The 14632-nt window shown below is 40.3% G+C and overlaps 1 protein-coding gene across 3 annotated transcripts in view; it reads left to right on the forward strand.

Annotated features, from left to right (window-relative positions):
* Positions 1-14632, forward strand: part of il1rapl1b (interleukin 1 receptor accessory protein-like 1b) — a 1291549-nt gene that overhangs the window by 1258929 nt on the left and 17988 nt on the right. For all 3 annotated transcript variants that reach the window (XM_059650336.1, XM_048541139.1, XM_048541142.1), the window contains 2 exons: positions 9575-9718; positions 13425-13595. In XM_059650336.1, coding sequence (XP_059506319.1) covers positions 9575-9718; positions 13425-13595 — 315 coding nt within the window. The remainder of the gene's footprint in view (positions 1-9574; positions 9719-13424; positions 13596-14632) is intronic.

Raw genomic sequence — 14632 nt, forward strand, 5'->3', positions numbered from 1 at the left:
GATTTACAACATCTGCAGTTCTTCTGTTTTTTATTAGAGTGTGAGGTTAATGGGAATTTGTTTATATCCAGCGAGTTTTTACAAGCAAACTCCCTTGCCTGCCATCTGTAATGCACTAATTTCAATCAGGAGTGGCTTTTGGCTTAAGCAAACTGCCTGTAGCTTGAAGAGCGCTTTTGCTTTCAGTTTGCAGAAGTTTTAGTTGAAGCTGGGTGTGTAAAATAGTTTCTTCTAACAGAAAGAGATAGTTTGGAATTGTAAATAAATAGGTTACCTCATTGTAAGAAGATTAGTTTGAAATTTCTAGACCAGAAGTGTTTGATTAAAACCATAAAGGGGTTATGTGAAGCTGAAAATATTTAAGCTCAGTTATATGAAAGCTCAAGGAAGAGATGTCAAATTTTCAAGAGATAGTAGGAACTGCCGATGCTGGAGAATCTGAGATAACACGGTGTGAAGCTGGATGAACACAGCAGGCCAAGCAGCATCAGAGGAGCAGGAAAGTTTGAAGTTTCGGGTTGAGACCCTTCTTCAAAAATGGGGGAGGGGAAGGGGTTTCTGAAATAAATAGGGAGACAGGGGGAGGCGGATAGAAGATGGATAAAGGAGAAGATAGGGCGAGAGGGGAGACAGGTCAAAGAGGCGGGGTTAGAGCCAGTGAAGGTGATTGTTGGTGGGGAGGTAGGGAGGGGACAGATCAGTCTAGGGAGGATGGACAGGTCAAGGAGGCGGGATGCGGTTAGTGGGTAGGAGATGGAGGTGAGGCTTGAGGTGGGAGGAATGGTGAGGGAGGCGGGGACTAGCTGGGCTGGTTTTGGGATGTGGACGGGGGAGGGGAGATTTTGAAGCTTGTGAAGACCACATTAATACCCTTGGGCTGCAGGGTTCCCAAGTGAAATATGAGATGCTGTTCCTGCATCTTTCAGGTGGCGACATGGTGGCAATGCAGGAGGCCCAGGATGGACATGTCGTCCGAGGAGTGGGGGGCTGCCGGAGGCTTGGGGAGTGCTTAGTGGAACACCTACACTCAGTTTGCAACAAATAACTGCACCTCCCAGTCACGAACCATTTCAACTCCCCCCCCCACCCCCCCCCCCCCCCCCCCACCCAACTCCTCGGAGTGTCCATCCATGCATTGCCACAATTAACTAGCCTGTGAGACAGCTGTCCCAATTTTTGCACTTAATCCCCAGATGTTGGTGAGGAGGACTTTGCAGAGTCAACAAGGCTGTTTCTGCCGTTGTTTAGAGTCATAGGAATGTCATAAGATAATAAAGTGTGAAGCTGGATGAACACAGCAGGCCCAGCAGCATCTCAGGAGCACAAAAGCTGACGTTTCGGGCCTAGACCCTTCATCAGAGAGGCCCGAAACATCAGCTTTTGTGTTCCTGAGATGCTGCTGGGCCTGCTGTGTTCATCCAGCTTCACACTTTATTATCTTGGATTCTCCAGCATCTGCAGTTCCCATTATCACAGAATGTCATAAGAGTTTGGAAGAACCCGCAGAAGTTGTTGTTATAAAACTGGCTGAATGCAGAAGATGGTTTATTTTTCAGTAGTTGATTAGATGAAACTGAATGTATTTCAACATTTCAAATCCATTTACAAGTCTCTTGATTAACTTGGCTTTCTGAGCAACAGTTTGTGAGTAAAATAAAAGCAAGTTACTGTTTTTGAGGGGCTAATGGGACTTTGTTTATATTGAGAGAGATTTTACAAACAAAATAAACATTGTAGTGCATTTGTTTCAGTCAGAAATGTCTTTTTTGGATTAAGGAAACTGCCCATGGCTTTGTTTTCAGTTTACAGGATCCTTGGCTGAAGCTGGATGTATATAGTAGTTTCTCCTGAAGGAATGAGATGGTTAGGAATTGTTAATAAATAGGTTACGTCAGTGTAAGGAATTTAGTTTGAAATTTTGAGACCAGAAACATAGTCTGAGGGGGCTTGACAGAATTGATATTGAGAAGACATTTCTACAAGTGGCAGAACTAGCTGCTTGGTCTACTGTGTTCATCCAGCTCTACACCTTGTTATCTCAGATTCTCCAGCATCTGCAGTTCCTACTATCTCTTGTACTAGGAGACATGGTTACAGAATAAAGGGGCACACATTTTAAACTGAGCTGCAAATGAATTCCTTCTCTGAAAGGATTGTACATGTCTGGAACTCTCTATCCCAGAGACTTGCAGAGGTTAAATCATAATCCTTTAAAGAGGCGGTAAATTTCTGAAATTTTGAGGAGTTGAGGGCTATAAAAAAGTGACACCAAAGAGGAGTTGAGGTTGGGACAGAACAGCTGTAATCTTGTTGAATAGTGGGGCGTGCGTGAGATACTGAATGGCCGACTCCTGCTCTTAATTCTCATGCTGGTATGTTCTGGAATTTCCATTCTCAGTTCTTCTGTGTCTTTGGATGCATCTCATCTGGTCCTGGTGCCTCATCAATTTTAAGTACCAACAATCTATCCAATACCACCTTCTTATCAGTTTGAAACCCTCTAGCGACTAAGTTTCCTCTTCTGTCATCATAGCCTAGGCAGGACCTGCAATCATATTTATTTGACATCTTAGTCTTAGCTCTTGCCTCTAAGTTTAAATTTCTTTCTGATCCCTCATCAGTCCTACTTTTTCTTTTACTACCTTTTCACTATTAATGTGCTTATAGAACTTTGGGGTTTCCCTGTAATTGTGCTTTATTCCATGAGATGGCTTTCTTTCTGAAATCTTCTCCTGCAACTTGCCTTTGCTCAGATAGCAATCTCCCCTCCACCTAAATGTCTGCTCACAGATAAAAACAGTGGGTAAACCAAAATCTGGCACAGCTGAAGGAAAGAGGAAAAGCATTTGCCCTGTAATGTTTACCAATTTGCCTAGGAGCTAATTGGATTTTTCTCTACTGACCCATTTAACTTCAAAAGTTAGGTACGTCAGATCTGAACATGATTATGTTTCCCAATATTTACGCCAGCTGGATGATTCATTAGCTGCAAAGGGTGTGTTAAAGGATCATTCCTGCAGCCGTCTTGTAATTGAGCTGCTTTTTCCATTTCTGGTAGCAAAATTGTGTTTTCAGTGTGCACCACCAAATTAATGTTATTAGTTGTTGAAAAAAATCATTTGCAAGCAGGCATTGCCTCCTCCTTGTATGAGAGGGCTCACAGCAAGCTCAATGTCAACAGAACTGTTATAGTAGAGCTGACGGACATGCCTCTGCTTTGTGATGCCGAAGAAATGGAACTCTCAGCACATTGCCTGAATGCAACATACTAAAAGAGTTGTAAAAGACTTGATAGAGGTGTACACAATGATCAGAAGTATAGATAGAGTGGACAACCAGTGACTTTTTCCTAGAGTGGAGGTAGCTGTTATGAGGGGACACAGTTTTAAAGTGAGTGGAGGTAGATATAGGGGAGAATTCAGCAGTAGGTTCTTTACTCGGAGAGTGGTAGGGTGTGGAATGCATTGCTAGAGAGGATAGCAGAGTTGGCCTTATTAGGGGCATTTAAGCGGCAATTAGATAGGCACTTGGATGACAGTATAAGGGGGTAGGAGTGGAGGTTAGACGTTAGGATTAGGTAAAAGTTCAGCACAATATCGTGGCCCGAAGACCCTGTACTGTTCTATGTTCCAAGTTAATTTATATTATCTTCCCTCTCACTAATAAAGTTGTTATGCTGCTTGCAAGATATGAAAGACTAATGGCTGAAACTTAGGTTTTGTTTGGCTCTGTCGAAGTTGGAGGGACTAGTGAATTTCCTTGCCATATTTTATCGACTCATCTTTTTAATTACCTTCTGTATCCCTAAGGTATCCGTAATGTCCGATCCCAGCCCTACCTTACCAAGTGCAGTTCCCAGAATAAATTACCACTCAGCTAAAACACAGGCACCACTGTGCCCTTGCCATCTTCAAAAGATTGAAACAATCCAAGCATCGTAACCTTACCTTCAGGAGGTCTATCATCTGCTCCATCATAGTCCTAGCAGAAGATTGGGCTGTGCTATTTCTACCCCTGACCTTGGGCGAGGTTTGAGCAGTACTCGTCAGGTATATGGTTGCCCTTGTCTCCCAGCAGCCAATCCTTTTTTTTGGGTGTATGGCCCTTGGAATGAAGCAGGTGCTTGAGAGTTCTCAATGATTATCGGCATTCTGTGTTATCTCTGCAGTCTTCTTTGATGTGACAGCCCCGGCTCCAGCAGAAACCTGATCACCACGAAACAAGATCAAATGGTGTAATCTTGCACAAATTGCTTGGATAACCACCTTGAAACATTTGTGGGCTGAGGATTGTGGGCTGCATCTTTGAGAGCAACCAGTTGCATAAATACTAAATGCTGCTATCACCTTGGCTGTGCGGATACAGTGGCCACCCATCCTTTAAGAGCACAAGGCCCATTCCAGTAAATAATGGCGCAGTTGTGTTAGAGAATCAAGAACATCTACAGTCTGAGCCAGCAGAGAATTGGCAGTGAGGTCTGGAAGCTCTTCCTATGCGGAATTCCTTTGGCAGCCTGAGGAACCTGCTGCAGTCACTTCATCATGTGGAGGCTGGTCAGCAGCTGCTGGTCCTGGACTTACTGATACCCTTGTGCCAGCTGAATTCCTGTTGATCTTTATTGAACCATGGCCACAATTACAATAACGTCTAGAGTGGCTGGATACATTGTGAATGGTTCCTGTGTGAAGAATACCCAGGACAGGGGTGGGGAATCTGTGGCTTTTTGGGCTCCTAGTCGTGGCCTTTTACCTATTTGTCCGCAACTACTACATCTACCACTTTAAGTCTGTTTACCATTTTTAAAATTTTTACTGGTAACCCGGTTATGTCAAAAAGTAAGAAAAGAATCTTAAGGCAAGAGAACAGAGTGTTCAATGAAGAATAGGAATTGCAGGATTGTAGTTGCTGTGAAAGACAAAATGCTTTGTGATGCCATGATTGTAACAGTGAAGAAATACAATGCAAATCAGTGTAATACAATGCATATGGACCACGAATATGCTAAACTGGAAGAAGAACCCCGAAAGTCTGCCCCTGAGAAAATGAAAGATGAATAGCAGCAGCAGCAGCAGCAAGTATGTAAAATGATATCAGGACAAGGGACAGGCATTGCTGAAGTAACTTCTAAAGTAATTTGGAAGAAGTGGTAAGCCATCTAGTGATGTGGAAATCGTACAAGAATGTGTTGTTATGTTGTAGGATGCTTAAGTTCAGATAAGATTAAGTACAAACATACCTCTTTCAAGAAGGACTGTAACTGATTAGCAACATGAATTAGCCCTCAGTGTAACAGAACAACTTCACACAGTATGTCAAAGTGAAGACATTTATGATTCGATTACTTGGATGAATCCATTGACATTACTGACTCAGCGCAGGTGTTATTTTTTAATCATGTTATAACTGTGGACTTTCGTTGCCACGAGGAGTTCCTGGCTTTGGGTACCCTTACAGTGAGGACACGTGGAATTGACATCTTCACTATCTTCAAAGAAAAATGCCATGAAGCTAAACTGAATTTATGTCATTTAGTAAGTGTATGCCCAGATGATACATCTTCCATGAGAGGAAAACACGAAAGATTTGTTGCATTGCTACAAAAAGAATTACCAAATCCAGATAGTTTGATTTCCTTCCATTGTCTTTTGCATCAACAGAATCTCTGTGCCAAATCTACGGTTTTAAGTGACACTTTAAATAAAGTTATAGGTATTGTAAACTACATTTGAGCAAATACGCCACGGCATCACCAATTTCACAACATGCTTCAGTTTGATGAGGAAACATTCAGTGTGGATCTGCCATATCATTCTAAAGTGTGCTGGTTGTCAGAAGAACAAATGTTTGTAAAACTTTTATCTTGGTGAAAAGAAATCATAAGATTTTTTGAGGAACTGAATGAACCATGTGAATCGTCAAAAGAGGATTTCTGCACAAATGCAGCATTTTTGTGTGATATAATGTTAAAGCAAAATTATCTGTTTTTTTTTGCAAGGCAAAACCAAATCTATATGTGATGTGTGGCTAAAAATCCAGACATTTCAGAAAAAGCTGACCTTTTCCAAAACTCTCCTTACCCAAACAGAACTTTCTGCTGATCACTCTCCTCAACTGGTAAAGGTAATTAATGAACAGGATACAAGCAAACCATTTAGAAAATGCAACATGAAAGAATACACACTGTGAGGAAGGGTCACCAGATCTGGAATGTTAACTCTGTTTTCTCCTTCACAGATGCTGCCAGACCTGCTGAGCTTTTCCAGCAACTTTGTTTTTGTTTGTTAAAGAATACACAGCTGTTCTGGACTCCCTGATTGAAGACTACAATGAAAGTTTGCAGATTTTGAGAAACATGATCTCACACTGAAATGAGGAGATAGTAGGAACTGCTGATACTGGAGTCAGAGATAACACAGTGTGGAGCTGGAGGAACCCAGCAGGCCAGGCAGTGTCAGAGAAGCAGGAAAGCAAATGTTTCGGGTTGGGACCCTTTGTCAGAAAGTAGGTTTTTCTGTAGAAGGGTCCTAACCTGAAACATCAACTTTCCTGCTCCTCTGATGCTGCCTGGTCTGCTGCGACCCTCCCAGCTCCACACACTGTTATCTCACACTGAAATTAGCTTTTCAACCACACCTGATTGACATCTCTAAAGCATGTGATGACTTACAGATGGAATTGATTGAGCTCATAGAAGGTAATATTCTGAAATCTCTATTTGACAATAAAAAGGATCCCATTGAAATATGGAAAAATGCCATTGAATGCCCACATTTACATCAATGTGCCCATCGATGCTGCCTTGTTAACAGAACAGATGCAGGATATCGTGTCACTCTGAAGAAGAATCTTCCGGACTCAAAATGTTATCTTTGTTTCCCTCTCTACAGATGCTGCCAGCCCTGCTGAGTTTTTCCAGCATTCTCTGTGAGTCTTTCAGACTTCCAGACTGCTCCCATTATATTCTCGGGTGTGGCCTTTCGGTGGAAGCCCGTGCAGTGCGTTTGCCACACAAGCTGCAGGTAGATGCTGTAGGTGAGACACCGATTTTGCATGGTGCCATACACCAACATGTTCACCCGCTAGATGGATCAATGCTGGGAAACATGACAAGCTCTCAGTCCAAAAGGCAAGTCAGGATGCAAGTATGGTGGGCCTGTTAGTTTTGATTGAAGTAGCAATGCAATAAAAGGCCAGGCAACAGAGAGATGCTGTGAGTGTCCAGCTCAGTTCAAAGTGGCGGAGCCTTGGCAAAGTGAGCCAAGAGCCCAGAGATGTATCTTATCCTAATTCATAACAGAGATACATGACACCACATGCAAGCTAGCCCAGCATGAGCATTGCAATGTCAGGTATTGATCAATCCCACAGTACAGTCTCAAATGTTGAACTGTTTATAAGTTAGTCTGAAATGTACCATATAATGATGTGATGTAACTGGTGCTCTGCCAATGTGCACTTCCATGGATAAAGGGTGCAGGCAGTCACTGACCATGGAAGTGCATGTTGGCAGAGCACCAGTTACATCACATCATTATATGGTACATTTCAGACTAACTGATAAACAGTTCAACATTTGAGACTGTACTGTGGGGTTTATCAACACCTTACATTACAATGCTCGTGCCAGGCTAGTTTGCATGTAGTGTCATGTATCTATGAGATATTGGGAACTGCTGGCCAGTGAGCTACAGACACGCAGTAAACTCTGACTTCTAAGACAGACATTGGCACCGTCTAGTCTCTCACCATTACCTGAGTGAATAGCAATCTGTAGATAAATGGGTTGAGATTAGGTCAATATTAGATGTTTAATGCATCAGTTCAGAAGAAGGGACTCTGGACCCAAAACATTAACTCTGATTTCTCTCCACAGCTGCTGTCAGACCTGCTGAGTTTTAATCCAGCAATTTTCTGTTTTTCTTTCTGATTTCAGGAATCTACCATTCTTTTGTTTTTTTTTCTTGCAACTGTGCATGTCATTTTCTCATTCTTGCTGTATTCTCCCAACTTTCCCACTGTCGCCTACATCATCAAGACACTGGAAATTCCACATAGTGGTTAACAAACAAGTTTCTGGGATTGATTGCTTCAGAGCTAGCATTCTGCTGAATAATCAGACAGTAAAAACATAAATTTAACCATACTCCCACAGAGCTGCTCTCTCACTAGAGGGACACAACTGGTAGTGAGATTAACCTGAGAGTCACCACACCTCAGGCAAGGGGACAGGTTGAGAAGTTACTACTTTTATGGTAACCTCAGATGGGATGGTAATTGATCCCATGCTGTTGGCATCACTCTGCGTTGCAAAACAACCTTCGAGCCAACTGACCTGACCAACCCCATAATCTGAGTGTATTTCAACTACAAATAACATGACTGAAAGTGCATTGTTTAAATTTTCAAGAGTTGAAAGATTTAAATAATTGTATGTTGGCAGAGAAGTGCAAATATGTTATTCGTTAGCAATTGAGTAAATGGCTGGAATAACAAATATGATACATTTGTATATAATAGTTCTACTAAAATTATAAAATCTGTTCAATAATACAAGAATATATTATATCCTATACTGTATTAATTTTGCTGTTTTCTCATGCAAGTTATAGAGGCTGACTTTTAATGTCTTGTTTACAAATACTTTAATTTGTTTCACTATTTGTTCTGCTTAGTTTAGAGTTATAAATGTGTAAAATCTGACAGTTAGTGATCCTGGAGATTCAGTACAGAGTAGTACATGCTTAATGGCGCATTCAAATTGGCTTTTGAAGGTGGTTTAATTGAGAATGAAAGTGCATTAGGTTCAGCGAGAGTTTAATTGAGACATTCTGCAAAGATGTTAGGCTTGCCATTGGAATGAGTTCATTTGAATGCCAATCTATGTGTGTGTGAAACCAGACTAAACCAGCTGATGGCATTTTGCAGCCAAGACAGTGATGTTAGATTAATATAAAATGTTGTGTGCTATGTAATATCGTTGGACAGTGTAAATGCACGTCAGCAATTCTTCTCACTGAGTTTCTCATTACTGCTGAAGTCAGCAACTGGATGATTGGTATTTCTCAACAGGCTGGAGAAATGATTGAAGGAAAAACTGCCCTGTTAAACTTTCTTCGTAAACTGGCATAAACAGATCCACAATGCATTCTTGTTAAGACATTGTTTGACCTTGTTTTGTTAAAATAGAAACAGAGAAAACAGTTCAAACCATACTATAGCAGCATTAAACTGATGATGGTGATGCACAAGAAATCAGATTCAAAGGAATTGAGAGTTTGGCATAATTTCTAAGAGCACAAATTGCAGAGAAGGCTGTTAATTGTGTCATATAACTTTGCTGTGTGCAATATTCTAAAAGAGGAGTGTATCTTTGAGAAGTTTATGCAAAACTATAGGGAAAAATTGGTTGAATTAACTCTCCATGGGAATATTCCAAATTTCACTTAAATCTTAAAACTGAAGAATATAATTGACAACCACGAGAGAACAAATGCATATCCAATACATAATTTATTTGTAGATAATGCCTATTTTGTGTATATCACTCAACTGACCCTGTTTTCTTTCATCCCAGAACTGATGTACACCGTGGAACTTGCGGGTGGATTGGGGGCTATCCTTCTGCTGCTGGTCTGTTTGGTGACTCTGTACAAATGCTATAAGATAGATATTATGCTATTTTATCGCAATCATTTTGGAGCAGATGAACTAGATGGAGGTAAGGACTGATTCATGAGAGTCATGTCACTAAATTGTCTGGATTCTTATGACAGCATCGCTAAGCAAAATGCAATTGAATTCATGGTCCTTTTTTTATGAAAAACAAATTCTGTCTGTTTTTATGTTGTGTTGCAATAGCTGCATAACAAGTATAAATGTATTAATAATTTCTTATTTGATATATGAAGATACCAGAACCTATAAATGTTGGGGACTTTGATGGGAGATTTGGGTAAATACAATGAAAATCTTACCAACTTTACATACACTTCTATTGTATGTGTGAAATTGTCCCTTAGGGTTAGGGGCAAGGGAAAAATAATACTTGCTGATAATAATCACTTATAATGTCTAATGATTTGTTATGCCTGGTAGTATTTTTACAAAATGAAGAAAAAAACTAAGATAAAGGGGTAATCATCCATTTTGCTGTTAACATGACTATTTTAACCTAAAGCTCCTTGGGGACAATTTCACACGTACAATAGAAGTGTATGTAAAGTTGGTAAGATTTTCATTGTATTTACCCAAATCTCCCATGAAGTTCCCACCATTTATAGGTTCTGGTATCTTCATATATTAAATAAGAAATTATTAATACATTTATACTTGTTATTAGAAATCCTACAGAGGGTGAAGATAGGTAAGTCCCCTGGGTCGGATGGGATTTATCCTAGGATCCTCTAGGAAGCCAGAGGGGATATTGCTGAGCCTTTGGCATTGATCTTTAACTCGTCATTGTCTACAGGAATAGTGCCAGATGACTGGAGGATAGCAAATGTGGTTCCCCTGTTCAAGAAGGGGAGTAGAGACAACCCTGGTAATTATAGACCAGTGAGCCTTACCTCAGTTGTTGGTAAAGTGTTGGAAAAGGTTATAAGGGATAGGATTTATAATCATCTAGAAAAGAATAAATTGATTAGGGATAGTCAGCACAGTTTTGTGAAGGGAAGGTCGTGACTCACAAAACTTATTGAGTTCTTTGAGAAGGTAACCAAACAGGTAGATGAGACTACCCCACAGTAAGCCATTGTACAAAATGCGGAGGAATGGGATTGTGGGAGATATAGCAGTTTGAATCGGAAATTGGCTTGCTGAGAGAAGACAGAGGGTGGTAGTTGATGGGAAATGTTCATCCTGGAGACCAGTTACTAGTGGTGTACCGCAAGGGTCAGTGTTGGGTCCACTGCTGTTTGTCATTTTTATAAATGACATGGATGAGGGTGTAGAAGGATGGGTTAGTAAATTTGCAGACGACACTAAGGTCGGTGGAAAGTGATAATGGGAACTGCAGATGCTGGAGAATCCAAGATAATAAAATGTGAGGCTGGATGAACACAGCAGGCCCAGCAGCATCTCAGGAGCACAAAAGCTGACGTTTCGGGCCTAGACCCTTCATCAGAGAGGGTCTCTCATCAGAAGCTCTCTGATGAAGGGTCTAGGCCCGAAACATCAGCTTTTGTGCTCCTGAGATGCTGCTGGGCCTGCTGTGTTCATCCAGCCTCACATTTTATTAACTAAGGTCGATGGAGTTGTGTGTAGTGACGAAGGATGCTGTAGGTTGCAGAGAGACATAGATAAGCTGCAGAGCTGGGCTGAGAGGTGGCAAATGGAGTTTAATGCAGACAAGTGTGAGATGATACACTTTGGTAGGAGTAACCGGAAGACAAAGTACTGGACTAATGGTAAGATTCTTAGTAGTGTAAATGAGCAGAGAGATCTCTGTGTCCATGTACACAGATCCTTGTAAGTTGCCACCCAGGTTGACAGGGCTGTTAAGAAGGCATACAGTGTTTTAGCTTTTATTAATAGACGGATCGAGTTCTGGAACCAAGAGGTTATGCTGAAGCTGTACAAAACTCTGGTGCGGCCACACTTGGAGTATTGCGTACAGTTCTGGTCACCGCATTATAAGAAGGATGTGGAAGCTTTGGAATTGCGTGCAGAGGAGATTTACTAGGATGTTGCCTGGTATGCAGGGAAGGTCTTACAAGGAAAGGCTGAGGGACTTGAGGCTGTTTTCATTAGAGAGAAGAAGGTTGAGAGGTGACTTAATTGCAACATATAAAATAATCAGAGGGTTAGATAGGGTGGATAGGGAGATCCTTTTGCCTAGGATGGTGATGGCGAGCACGAGGGGGTATAGCTTTAAATTGAGGGGTGAAAGATATCGGACAGATGTCAGAGGTAGTTTCTTTACTCGGAGTGTAGTAAGGGAATGGAACGCCTTGCCTGCAATGGTAGTAGATTCGCCAACTTGAGGTACATTTAAGCCGTCATTGGATAAGCATATGGATGTACATGGAATAGTGTAGGTTAGATGGGTTTGAGATCGGTATGACAGGTCGGCACAACATCGAGGGCTGAATGGCCTGTACTGTGCTGTAATGTTCTATGTTCTATTAATGTTGAACAGCACCAAGGTGAAAGATAATAAACTGAATGGTACAAAAATCATTCTTTATAAGGATAATTTTGACTTGATGTATTTGAACTGATGCATGAAATGTTACCAAATACTTAATTGAAGCTCAGATGTATTTAAGATGTCAGTATATAGTCCTGCTTAAAACCTGAAGTGCAGCTGCCTTTTGGAGGAGAAATTAGAATATGGGTTCATGTTGAGCCACAGCATGCAATGAGCCAATTGTGAATCACTGCAATAAATGTTTGAGCAACAATTGTCTCTGCTGATTATTTGCTGTACATTACATGAATTCATTTGTTTGCAAATGTCAATACATTCTCATTAGGTAGATCCGTTAAAATAAATTGATCAAGTTATTTTGACTTATCTCAATAGAGCAAAATGACACTGTCTAGGTGTTTGAAGTTATATATATTTTTCTGAAAATAATTAGTTTAATAACAGTTGAACCTTCTACTTCAATGACCAATCAGAACTATATGCCATTTGACATATTATAATTCAGTCTGAGCAAAATTTAGTGAAGCCAGCTTTAAAAATATCGCATTTTAGCTATTTCAGTTCAAATTGATGTTTAAATGTAGAATGGCTGGCATCAACAAGATACTGCATTGCTTCAGTTTTTCAGTTAGTCGATCATTTGGGAGTTTATTAAACTTGTTTTTGGATCACAGATGTATTAGGGGTGCAATTTCTCTTTGTGCAAAATGTCATGTGGGTATTAGCAAGTTGATAGCTTATTTTATATGTCACCTAATTTTATTGCCATTGATTTGACTCATTATCATCCAATTTGCACAAATATATCTTATACCTCTGTCGGCTCTTATGGCACAGTTGTAGTATCTCTAAACTCTGAGCAGGAGGCCAGCATTCAGTAACATTTCTGAACAGGTTGATTTGAAAATATCAATAACCTATCCTATGGTGGACTCCATAAAAGTAACTGTGTATCCTAACTAAAACATTGGGGGGGACATGTTAAATAATTAAAGGAATCATACGACTTTCTTGCTGTGAAGTGACTGATGATGTGTATTTTCTGTTTCAAACATGTTAACATTTCTAACTTAGAGCATTGATGTTTTCACTATATCTTTCACAAAAAATGCTGATTGTCATTTCTGCGTTAGAACAATTATTTTGAGGTTATTGGATTGACTGATTAATTGTTTCTATTTAATAGCATTTCTTGTTCACGAAGTGAGAACAGCGTAATGGCAATGGAAAATATTAGAGTTCACTCAGCTTAAAAAGTAGATAAATTGTTTTTCAGAGAACAAAGATTACGATGCATACCTGTCATACACCAAAGTCGACCCTGATCAGTGGAACCAAGAAACCACAGAGGAAGAACGTTTTGCACTGGAGATTTTACCAGATGTGCTAGAGAAACATTATGGGTACAAATTGTTCATCCCTGACAGGGACTTGATTCCAACTGGAAGTAAGTAAATCTTTTCCTACTTTTTTCTTTGACCTGTTTTTATCCAGTTTTTCTTGTTTGATTTAAATAGAATGTGCAAACAAACACATGTTACTTCTGGAAACCAAGCGGAGCAACTGTGTGAAGTATTGACTCTGGCTCAGTCCATTGTGGCCTCAGTAACAGAGACTTGAGCAGGAATATAAGCTGGCAAGCTCAGTTGTGATGGAAAGCTGCACTGTTAGTGGGGCATTCTTGTAGATAGGTTGCTAAACTGAGACATTGTCTGCCATTTGACCTGGGTTGAAATTTCACTTGAAAGAATAACAGAGCTCTGCCTGTGTCCCAGCCAATAGTTTTCCTTGAACCAAAATAGGAAGCAAACAATTGGCTCGTTATTCACATTCCTGTTTGTGGACCTTTGTTGTGTCCAAACTGACTACTGTGCTTCTGGCTTCACAACAGTGACTACACTTCAAAAACTGTCTGTTAAGTGCTTTGGCACACCCTGCGGTTGTGGAAAGTGTGATGTACATACAAGTGCTTTAAATTACAATACACATTTAACTCAGTGAGTTACTGAAGTGACACTGCTTGTATAAAAATCAAAAGACTTGTGAAAATCCGGGCGTAATTTCATGTCACTTTTGACTTAAACTGACATTTTGTGGAATGATGGTGAAAGGGTTTCTCATATTTATATGTCCATATGCAAGATTTAAACTCCAAAAGGACTTATTACTATCTCCTATGGGCTGTGAGCCAACACACTTAATTTATACATTGGTACTGAACTCTGTACCAAATCCATCTTATTCTGCCTGGTTGCAACTGACTATAGTTCAGTCTTTCAAAAGCAACACTCTGGAAATTTTAACAGCTAAAGAGCTAAAGCTAAAGCTACTCTCCAGGTCACATGCTTTCAAATACATAACTCATAAACACAGTTCATAGGCAGAATTTCAGAAAAACAGCTATGGCTTGCCCCAGTCCTTGAATTTTATCATCAATAAACTCTCTATGTACTTTGCTTCAACAGACACATGAAAATTGGACCA

Source organism: Stegostoma tigrinum, chromosome 12, assembly GCF_030684315.1.
Source record: "Stegostoma tigrinum isolate sSteTig4 chromosome 12, sSteTig4.hap1, whole genome shotgun sequence".
Lineage (NCBI taxonomy): Eukaryota > Metazoa > Chordata > Chondrichthyes > Orectolobiformes > Stegostomatidae > Stegostoma > Stegostoma tigrinum.